The sequence below is a fragment of the Cucumis sativus genome, chromosome 3 (genome assembly GCF_000004075.3).
Source record: "Cucumis sativus cultivar 9930 chromosome 3, Cucumber_9930_V3, whole genome shotgun sequence".
In the NCBI taxonomy this organism is placed as follows: domain Eukaryota; kingdom Viridiplantae; phylum Streptophyta; class Magnoliopsida; order Cucurbitales; family Cucurbitaceae; genus Cucumis; species Cucumis sativus.
The window spans coordinates 5,572,420-5,583,232 of NC_026657.2; the positions used below are offsets into that span (position 1 = coordinate 5,572,420).

The following is a 10,813-nucleotide window of genomic DNA, read 5'->3' on the forward strand; positions in this document are numbered from 1 at the left end:
ATATGATTTAAATATAAGATATTTAAATTAATTAATAATTTATTTTAATACTATTTAATTAAATTTGATTTAACTAAATTAATTAGATTAAAACTAATTAAAATATGATTTAAATGAAATATTAATTAAATAAAATTGATTTAGTTTAATTATTTAATTTAAATTTAGATTTAAATTAAATCAATAATTTCTAAGAGTTATTTAAGAACTTAGATACTTTAATTATTTAGTGATTTAGAGAAATCTCTCTTTCTCTTGGTAACAGACAACGAACCAATTCACATTGTGTGATCTTTCAAAAGAAAAAAAAAAAGACTCATTCTTTTCAAACCCAATTAAGGTTCCCACAAACCCACCCCTGATCTTACTCAAAGGATGAGAGGGTCTCCAAGTGGTTGTGTACGTGACACCAAATTTAGTGATTTGTAGAAATCAAAGATGACAATAAAAGTGAGTTTTTTTTTCTATATTTCTAAACTTTATTGTGTTACATGCTTGGCAGTAGATTTCATCTTTGTGTTTTAATTGCCAATGAAGGTTCTATAACAACTTTCCGCTGCGTAAGGGCTCTTATCCCTTCATTTATATCATATTTATCTTGTACTGAAAATGAGAAAAATAGGATTGTTAATGGATCATTTTCTCCCATTGCGGGCAAGGGTCACTTTCACTGATTATGGTTTTATCTTAAATAATGTTTTGCATGTGTCCAAAATATCTTACAATCTTACTATCAATTAGTAAGATAACCAAGGATTAAGCAACACATAAGCTAATGTCTACCGTTTTTTTTTATCACATGACCTTAGTTTAGTCGCCTGGCTTAAGTCACATAAGTAGACTCATAACTTCATATTCACGATAGAATGATTTTAAACGCTTATATACACAATCAAGCATTTTCTAAAGTGGATGGTTCGTCATTATCAACCTCAAGTCTCGTTTCTCTCTCAACCCACAAACCTACCCAATCTTGTACCCTTAACCAAAGCAATGTTTGAGGGCCCTCCCAAATCACTACTGCCTTGGAAAAACGTTGTTTTGTTACCTTCAAATCAATTATCATACTCATCTCACTTGGGTCTTTCTTTTTACTGATAAATTTGAGGTTTCATCGATCTTTCAACGTTTTTACACCACCATCAAGACCCAGTTCAATACAAAAAAAAATTGATATTCTACATAGTGATAACAGTCGAGAATACTTAAACCATTCCCTTCATGAGTTCTGTCCTTTAAAGAGATTGTCTGCCAAAGTCTCTACACTTATACTCAACAAAATGGGGTAGCTAAACAAAAAAAGCATCATCTCCTTGAGGTATCTCAGTCCTTTGTTGTCCACCTATCTATCGTCTTACTTATGGGGGATGCTATTCTCACTGCAACTCATCTCATTAATTGAATGTCGCCTCGTATTCTCCATCTCCAAAACTCATCTAGAGTGTCTCAAGTAATTCTACGTTGTCACTCGACTTATACCTGATATTCCTCTCTGGGTGTTATGATGCATTGCTTTTGTCCACAATTACAGTCCTAACCGAACCAAATTCGCCCCTTGGACTCACCAATGTGTCTTTATGCAGCGTTTCCTACACTACTAGAAATGCTATAAATGTTTTTACCCATCTTCTCAAAAGTACTTTGTGTCCATGGATGTTACTTTTTACGAGAATAAACCCTTCTTTCCTATTTGTCATCTTTAGGGGGAGAATGTGAGTGAAGAGACTAACTCTTTCTCCTTCATTCCTTTAGCTCATTTTGTATCTTTGGAACCCATTTCCCACAATACCGTTCTTCAATCCCCTAGATAACATACTGTAGGAGGAGCCTTAGAAAGAAAGTTGTGCTTCCTACTGCTCCACCAGCTCCAATCCATGACTCTAAATCGACCCATGCTTAGGTACTACTGATTCTAATAACAATAACTTGTGTGTTAAAGATACTATTGTTGATGTGGTTAAGGAAGAAATAAACAATGTAACGATTCCAAAAGAAGGAAAGGTTGTCAAATGTGATAAAAATAGAGTCGAAACACAATTGGGTAAAACTAGTTTGGATGACTCACATAAACCAAGATTGTAATCCCTCTCTTGACATGCCCGTTACCTTGAGAAAGAGCACAAGGTGTGTCTAAATATCCCACACTTGTCTACCATGGAAACTCAAGGCTTTCACTACAAGTCTTGATGTCACAATAACACCAAAAAAAAACATGTAAGGTTATGAAAAGTGTTACGAAAAGTCCGGAGTGGAAGACAACTGTCATGAAAGAAATGGAAGCTCTCGACAAAAGTGTCAAGACATGGGATATGTATAATCTTTTTTATATATTAATATTTTTAATAAGTTTTTTATTAAATCGAATACATGCAATGCAATGAGAAAAAAAGTAAATATTTACGAAGTAAAAATAAAACAAAATAAAAATGAATTTTATATATTATATTATATGGCACTCACTTTATACTATGGATATAAGTTTACAACTTACCTCTTCAGAAGGAAGGGCAACTGAAAGGAAATTATAACAACCCTCTCTAATACCATCCTTCCTCACTTCAGTACACAAAATTCAACAATTCAACAATTTAAAAGAGTGTTTATATGAACCCTCTCATTCACATAAATGGCTACAAACACAATAAACATTTGGAAATCTCTACTTATCCACAGAAGACCTGGAAATGTAATATGTACAAATACTTCGTCAAAAGGTGCAAAAGAAAACCTCCAGTGCGTTGAATTCGCAATACCTACACAAAATGTAAATTACATCACCAACATAGATGACCTTGTTCGAATTGTAACGCAATACACATCAGAATCATCCAACATTGTCTCACCCCTCCTTGAGTTCTTTCATTCCTTGGGCTTAAATTGGATTATTGTCCAAAAGAAAGGGATCCGACTTCTTTCTGATTCTGACCAATCCTCCTTTTCAGACCCTGCTGCTGATTCTCGATATTCTCGACGGTCTTTAAACTTCCCTTCACACTTAACATCAAACGGATGAACAAAAGGAGCTAATTATCATTGATTTCTTCTTCATCCGGTAATATTACGGTTAGTAAGGAAAACTTAACCCGAAGGGAGATCCTGCCCTTCTCCACCATGAGTCTTGCCCCAGAAACAACCCAATACCCAGGAGTCTCTTGGGGTCCTCTTTTCATTTCAGTGGTATCTACAAATTTCAGAAGCTTAGGGGCCTGTACAGGTACTGGTGGACCCCCAGGATAAACAGCAGAATTTATATTCACATCAGCTGGTTTTGGAGGAGGTTTCATTACTGTTGAGAAATGATGACTGATTAGTGTTGATATAAGTCCAGACTTGGCTGCTAGTCCAGGTGAACCTTCCCACTCTGCCTGCCTTACAACCGTTGCTCCCAAAACTGAAGAAAAGCGAAGTCGTAGAAACAGAACATTTCTCATCCCTTGATTTACAACCTGCAACTGTGCCCCAGTTACTATTGAGAGGTCCTCGTCGGCTTCAACAGGAGCAGTGCATACATGAGAAAAGTACTTGGATTGAACTTTTTCAAGATATCTGCGATCATATGAGTCCTGACGGAAGTTTCCATTTGGATCCTCCGTAAGTTGAAAAATCTTGGGTAAAGAGGAGAGGTGCTGTAAGTGGATGGATAAACAGTTGCTTCTTTTACCTTCCAAATAAAGACGGAGACCTGTAACCGGCCTCCTGCCCACATCAACCTGTGATCAAACACACGAGTGAATAAAAAATGGTCTTCAGTTATATCTTCTAAAGCTTGTAAAAAACTGAACTCAAAACCACTTATATTCGTCATTGTTTATTATTATTAACCCTGGAATGGGATGATAATTTGGGTCAACTAGATTGTTTCTTTTAATTAACGTTAGATTTTCAAAGATTCTATAATTCTTTTTTTATTATTAAAGAAAAGATTCTGCTATACTCTACAACGAGAAATACAGTCTATTGCTTCTGTTCTTTTCTGAAAAGTCCAATGAACCAGCACAGTGCTACACCAACGGTTGAGAGACCACCGGCATAAAGTAGGAGTCTTATACCACATTACAGTCAAAACTTCGTACTAATTTCTTGATCCACAGGCATTCGTACACCAGAAAACACTCAGGCATGTTGCCAAACTGAGCAAAGTCAACTGGAAAAGACTGTATTTCTGTGAAAGAGGTTACCGGTTGAATACCCCAATGTAGCCTAACCTAGTGCAGCAAAGATTGAAAATTTAATGGAACTTCACCCTTATATCACATCATATTTCCTATTGTCTGTCTTCGTATGGATCCAAAAAACTCTCCTAAGTTATGAATGATAAAAGAAGATAGTAGAGACCATAATGAAGATTATTCACAATTTGCAGTATGAAGAAACTAAAAACTTTAGGAAAAAGAAACCATACGGGAGTAGTATTCACATAAAGCTTTGATCCCATAAGACTAAACTGTAGAGATGCCAAGTTGTGTTGTTTCCGTTGTGGACCAAGTGGAAGCTCACTGAAAATTGGCGCCCATTGCCTTGGGAGCTGAAACTCCAAAAATTGATGAAGCTCTTCAATTGGTGGTTTGTCTGCAATAATGAAAAGGATGTATGAAAAAATGTAATTGAACACCTTGAGATACGAAGCTTATTTCAGTATGTATATGCACGTATTGCAATGATCAAGGTGAAAGAGAAACAAATTTATTTGTGTCAAAGTAAAGTATAATATGGGTTTCCCGACTAAAGCAGCATTTTATCTCCTGTCTTTCTTGGAACCTATTTTGAAACAATAAACGTCCTTTCCATTAATGTAGAGGGGAGGAGTCATCAAAGGTTCAAACCCCACATTGGAGTTTACAAAAGATCACCCAACTTGAGTAAATTTCAAAGGGAGCTTTTCTAGATCAAGTATTTCTTGCTGATAATTTTCTACCATTCCCTACAACACATGAGCCCCAATAAAGCTCTTCCATACAGTAAGTTAAATCCAAATAAATTTAGAAAACCTAAACAAATAAGAATACAATTTATAGTCACTTAGGTTTCTAGCCTCTCTCTAGGGTTACTTTGTTGGATTTTTATAATTATTGGTCCGTCTTTTATTCTCAACCACGGAGCCCTTTCCTTATAGTGCCTTTATACAGACTCCTTTTGTATATAAACAAGGCACATTGATAAGCTAGCACAATCTATTGTAACTTTACAAGCAGAATGTATTTTTTACTCACATCGCAAATAAAGATTAATTGCATGGCTCAAGAATCCACTTCCTGGAACTCCATTCAATAAAGAAGTAATTGGAATAAAGGACATTGATATCACGTCTGGCTCCAACTGAACTGTCTGCAACCACTCGTGATGAGGGAGGCTAATCCTGTCACTTCCACCTCTTCTCTTGCAAATGGGTACAATATCCTGGCAAGCAAATTGATTTACTAGAAAATGTCAAAATAACCCAAAATTTTCTCATCGCTTGTGAGTGTAATGATTAATATAAAAGTAAGAGTTGTAAAGATATCCAACAACCCTCCCAACAAAATAACTCAATGAATTTCGCCTCCTGATAGACCTCCTAATCTATTATTTATACATGCATAAAAGAAGAAAGGGGGAGAATAGAGAATTGAGAATAGATTTCTGTTAGAAGTTCGTTAAAAGTAAGTCCAAGGGAACATTTTTTTTAGGGGTCAGATATATTCTCAGTTTAGTGGTGGTATAGTTATCTTTTGGCTAGTATTCTAAGAGCAGCTGTATTTGAGAGAGGACGGGTGCTTCTAACACTACTCTTGGCATTTTCCCAAATTGATAAATAAATTTTCCAGCTTATATCACCTTCAGTGGAGAAATGGCAGAGCTAGCATCGCCAAACCTCAAATGTTGCTCCCTAATTTCAATCTGAAACAGAATATGAATAAATTTAGATGAAAACTTCGAAAAGAATGCCGTTCATGAGCAACAAGATCACAAAAAACTTTGGGCAATATATGGATGGGAAGTCCATTACTTTTAAATCGAAATTCAATCACAATGAATAAGAACACCATTTGAAATTTTCATTCAAGATCTCAATTTGTTCTCTCTAGGGTTGTATATGATTGTATTTGCATTAATTTTCAGGATAAGTCCAGCTTTGGGTTTCTTTTTTGTTGCATTTCCCTTATCATGCTGTTTCACTGTACTCTGAGATTTCTTCAATGTAAAGTTTTGTTTCCGTTTGACAAAAAGAAAAGAAAAACACCAGAATCAGTTTACTGAATGGATTTGTAAATCTTGTACTTTAATGAGTGAAAAACAATAACAGTTAATCCAGGAGTCAACAAAATATATAAAGAATGTATTATTTGGTTAATTAGCAAACAAAAACAGATGCCATTCACAGTTTTTTCTTTTTCTTTTTTTTAAAGAGTATGATTTATTAATATATAAAGTAATCTACGAAGGAATAAAATAAAATCACGGCTATAAACCCAACGAGGGTAGGAGGAATGATTAAAATATAATCATGCATTGTTTTTCTAAACAAACTAAGATAATAAGCTCGACAAAGACAAGTTTCTCAGGCGTTAAATTTTATTTATGAAAATCCAAAGCAGAACAAATATGGAAGTTCAAGAACTAAAATAAAATCTAAACCCTTTTCAGTTTTCAAGTATTTAGCAATCATCGAGAACTAAAATAGTATTGGTTGAGAAACAAATTATGCTAAATATCAGAAACCTTGTCATTGTTGTAAAGTCGTTCAGAACCCATTCCATATTGTGCAATGGTCTCTGAAAACCTTTTATCTGCCATCTCCTTCAAACTCTTCTGCACTTCAGAAGGTTCAGAAGGTTGAAGAGTAGATGAATGCTGCTGCTTCATATATATCACATCCTTTCCTCCCATCTTTAAGCCAACAATAATGTGGGTGCCAAAGGTTTCAATAAACCTAACACAATTACGTAGGCAAAATGATTAATTTTACTACCCCAACTCAAAAAAGGTGAAAAACACAATTCAACTTGTTTAAACATCAGTGTTTCTAGCCACAGATGATAACAACAATTACTGTGGTTAGAATACGACTTAGAAAGAAGCTACTGTTCAAGGCAGGAACAAAAGAAAAAGGATATATCAATCATTCATTGGCAGCACATTATTAGAAACTGTTGGTAGCAAAGACATAACTTATGGAGACTTCCCCAAAATTAATTATGGAGACCGATAAGCAGAACAGTCATAAGGCTTTTTAACTACTAAAACAAGAGAGGAGAGCATAAATGCAAGATCTCCTGATTAATTTAACACAGAAACCTGACATACAAAATTAGATATCATTATTTTGTTAGGCCTCCTATTATATTCTAATATCAACATAAGGGTAAAAAGAGGAATGTACAGGTAAGTGAGAGAGTGAACTCGTCCAATAGCAAGGGAGATGGGAACCACAGTTAGTTAAAGAGTGAAATAAGGGTATATGTAGGCCAGTAGGAAGTTATTTAGGAAAGGTAGGCATTATAGGTAGAGAGATGTTTCTAAGGAAGGTAGGCAGTTATTTCATTTGGAAGTATGTTTCTTATCCACGGTGGGAGGAAGTGCGTTCTGTATTTTTCCTTAGGGAAAGTTTCTTGTCTGAATAAGAATCACTATCTCACTTCTTATCAGACTCTTTTCTTCTTTCTGTTTTCTTAGCGTGTTAAGTTTTAAGCCTCCTTCAAGAACCTCCACCCCCTTAAGAACTCCCCCGTCCTTTTAAATCAAATAGTTAAATTAATTATTGAATCGATCACTCAACTCAAGGACATATAGCTTGTTCTCTCCACTAAACCCTTTTTTTATTTTTTGAAGGTTGTTCTCCACTAATCTAGTAGAACTAAAATAAATTATAGGAGTGTGAAATAGAAGAAACTAAGCACAATTGCACTTCATAAGGAGGTAATAAAGAAAAGAAAAAAAATGTATATTTGTATTGGCTCTGTATCTGGCATATATGTATGTATATGTTATGTATCTAGTAAAAAAGAATACACCTTGCAAGTGCAGCAGGGTCCCAAGATGATGGCACAGCTTTCCTTACGTGATCGCAAAGTACCATTTGTGATTTTTCCAAAGCAACCGTGTACAGGGTAATGAAGACCCCATCAAAAGCTAGGTTCTTTGTATTGGCTGCATCTTTCTGCCAACATCCTGAAAACTCAAACATGGTGTTGAAGTGACCTGAAGGAATTTTACCAGTCAAAGTCATCTCCTGATTAAACTGCTCTGACATCTGCATTATAAATTTTTAATGCTATATGGTCAGTAGACATTGATAGAACATACTGTTATGTATTTTGGAGCCCAAAACAAAAGGCCCACTTGTTTTTTGGTAACTGAAAATAAAGAAGAAGAAAAACTGCTTCATGGGTGGTTGCCGTCAGAAATCAGAGAGAAAAAATTGTTAGCAAGGCAGTAGTGTTTGTTTTCTTTTCTGCTCTCTGCCGTTGGGTGTCTTTCACAATAAAGAAGAAGAAAAATCTTGATTGTTTTGAGAGTTTTTCTTGACTTTTGTATGTGTGTGTTCTCTCCATTGAGTAGGAATGATATTCTAAGAGACTAAGAGTGATTTAAGAGCATTCTTCTTTGAGACAAAATTAAGAGAAATTATTCTTTGATAAACTCTTGGGTTCTTCTCCAAAATCATCTTAGTGAAACTTGCATTGGTAGCAGAGAACTGGATGTAACCCACACAAAGTGAACCAGTACAAATTGGTGTCACCTCTCTTCTCTAAAACTTGGTTTAGTATTGATCTTATTGCTTTGAAGTTTAGATTATTTTGTCTATTCTTTTAAGCTTACGAATTTCAATTTGATTATTCCGCTGTATATTGGAATTCGAATCTGAACTGGGATTGCTGGATAATATCTGTTATCTAAATTGGGTAGCATAATTTGATTGATATACTATTATTTCCTATCACATACAAGAACAGAAAAGTATGGTTTGCAGAATTGCACATCAACTATATTTTACAATGTTAGATCATGGGGAAGGGAGGTGGTTCACAGCCCATACAGCAGAAACAAAATGACTGGGAACAGTTAACTCTTGCCCGTGAAAATTTTAGTTGTCCTAGCCAACTGTGTTGCTGTGGTCGAATCAGAACATGTGGTTTCTAACCAGTTAACGACAGTGGTTTCTCAGGGGATGCAATTTTAAGGGTAAAGGATAAAATAAAATTCACCTGTTCTTTCATTCCTCCTCACCCAACAATCTATCTACATTTCCACAGAGTCAAAGGCCAAACGTATTTACCAGCAATAAGTCATTGCCCAGAGTCATACACTACTACAGCACAAACGTGCCAAAGCTATTGAGAAGAAAATCATAGTACGAGATCCAAAACTATCCAAGCATTAACATTAAGTGCAATACCTGTTGGAAAGAGAGAACATCAGACCTGAACCTCGTTCGCTCCCCTTTGTCACACTTAATGGATTTGGGCACATTTGAGATTAAAATCCCACCAGGAAGAACAATCTCATGACCCACACCTTCATCAATTTCTATCAACCGAGAACCATGCAAATTCCCTTTACAATACTTGAGTCTTAGATCTATGGTTATGTCATATCCACGACCAATAGACCCAATGGCTATCTCGGCTGCCTTGGAAGGATGAACTTTAAGCGCCATAACTCAAGCAAACATCACCCTTGACCTAGGCCATATGAACCCTACACAGTAAGCAGCAAACACCAGCTAGATAAATACATAGCTGAAACAAGAAGGAACGTTTAAAAAAAAAAAAAAAAAAAAATTAATAACAACAATAATAAGACCCGACATACGAGGCGGAGACATATCCAGCTCAAAGAAATAAGCTAGATCCAAATCTCCATTAACACAACAGAAAATAGAATCCCATTGATCCAAAACACCATTTATACAGCTCATACTATCATCACGAAATCCAAAACTCCAGCAATTATACTTCAGTTAAGGTTGTGATAAAGAAAGATCGTTGACGATCCCCAAAAATGGAGGAATAAGAAGCTCAAATGAACAAGTAAGTAAAAATAAAATACAAGGAAAAGGTGAAGAGCAGAATAAAATTGGACAGAAATGGAGAAAGAAGCAAAGTTAAGAAGCAGAAAAGTCCAAAAAGAGAAAGAGAGAGAGAAGCGTGATTGTGAGAATGGTTACATTGGAGAGTTGAGGTTAGAAGAGATGAAAGAGAGCCCTAAGGGGAGATGGAAATTGAGAGGAGAAGAAAGCAGGTAGTAAAGAGAAGTAAAGTTCGAGGGAGCCCTAGAAGCGAAGAAATATCAAAAATGGAAAATGAAAAAGGGAAAAACAAAAATAAATGAAAATATATATTCTTGTTTGGAGGGTTTGACGAAAGAGTTTAGATGGACACGTGAGAGAGAAGCAAGTCGTCCGTCAAACTTTCCGGTTTTTTCTTTTTTCTCTTTTTCAAATTTGGGTACACCTAACTTCACTGCCTCTCATTACTTCCAAACCTCACCACCATCTTCCTCTTTTTTTCCCTTTGTACCTTACAAACTATACCATTTTATTTTCATTACTTAGTCTTCACATGAACCATAAATTAACGTGAAACATCCAAAATATATTGTTCACTCATTTAAAAATCATAAAAGAAACTTTTAGAACGCATAATTGTTATTATACTCCGTGTTTATTTGAGGTGCATGTTATTATAGTCTAGTTTATAATAGTTTGTATTTGGAATGAGTTGTATTTTAGTTTGTATTACTTTTTAATATAAATAGTTATGCATGTGAAATATTATATTTTGAAAATATAATTAAAAGGACATGTTCTTCCAATTATACCAAATTAATTGGA

The 10,813-nt window shown here is 35.1% G+C and overlaps 1 protein-coding gene across 2 annotated transcripts; it reads right to left on the reverse strand.

Moving 5' to 3' along the window:
* Window positions 1-2,411: 2,411 nt before the first annotated feature.
* Window positions 2,412-10,294, reverse strand: LOC101206488 (MACPF domain-containing protein At4g24290). 2 transcript variants are annotated; one of them, XM_011652267.2, is made up of 8 exons: window positions 10,148-10,294; window positions 9,377-9,678; window positions 7,992-8,230; window positions 6,700-6,910; window positions 5,815-5,877; window positions 5,211-5,397; window positions 4,403-4,569; window positions 2,412-3,710 (listed from the first exon to the last, which is right to left on the reverse strand). In XM_011652267.2, the coding sequence occupies exons 2-8, from the start codon at window positions 9,635-9,637 to the stop codon at window positions 3,024-3,026; spliced, it is 1,815 nt and encodes a 604-aa protein (XP_011650569.1). In that variant the 5' UTR covers window positions 9,638-9,678; window positions 10,148-10,294; the 3' UTR covers window positions 2,412-3,023. The 2 variants fall into 2 exon arrangements, with proteins under 2 accessions (XP_011650569.1, XP_004133715.1); XM_004133667.3 differs by having other exon boundaries at window positions 9,793-10,290.
* Window positions 10,295-10,813: the final 519 nt, after the last annotated feature.

What these genes read in the sequence shown, in the direction of transcription:
- LOC101206488 (XM_011652267.2), bottom strand. Translation starts at nt 9,637, where the DNA reads ATGGCGCTTAAAGTTCATCCTTCCAAGGCAGCCGAGATAGCCATTGGG. An exon ending in AATTAATCTTTATTTGCGAT is followed by an intron (nt 4,570 to 5,210) that starts GTGAGTAAAAAA and finishes TCATTATTGCAG; the next exon opens with ACAAACCACCAATTGAAGAG. An exon ending in TTTATGTGAATACTACTCCC is followed by an intron (nt 3,711 to 4,402) that starts GTATGGTTTCTT and finishes GTTTGATCACAG; the next exon opens with GTTGATGTGGGCAGGAGGCC.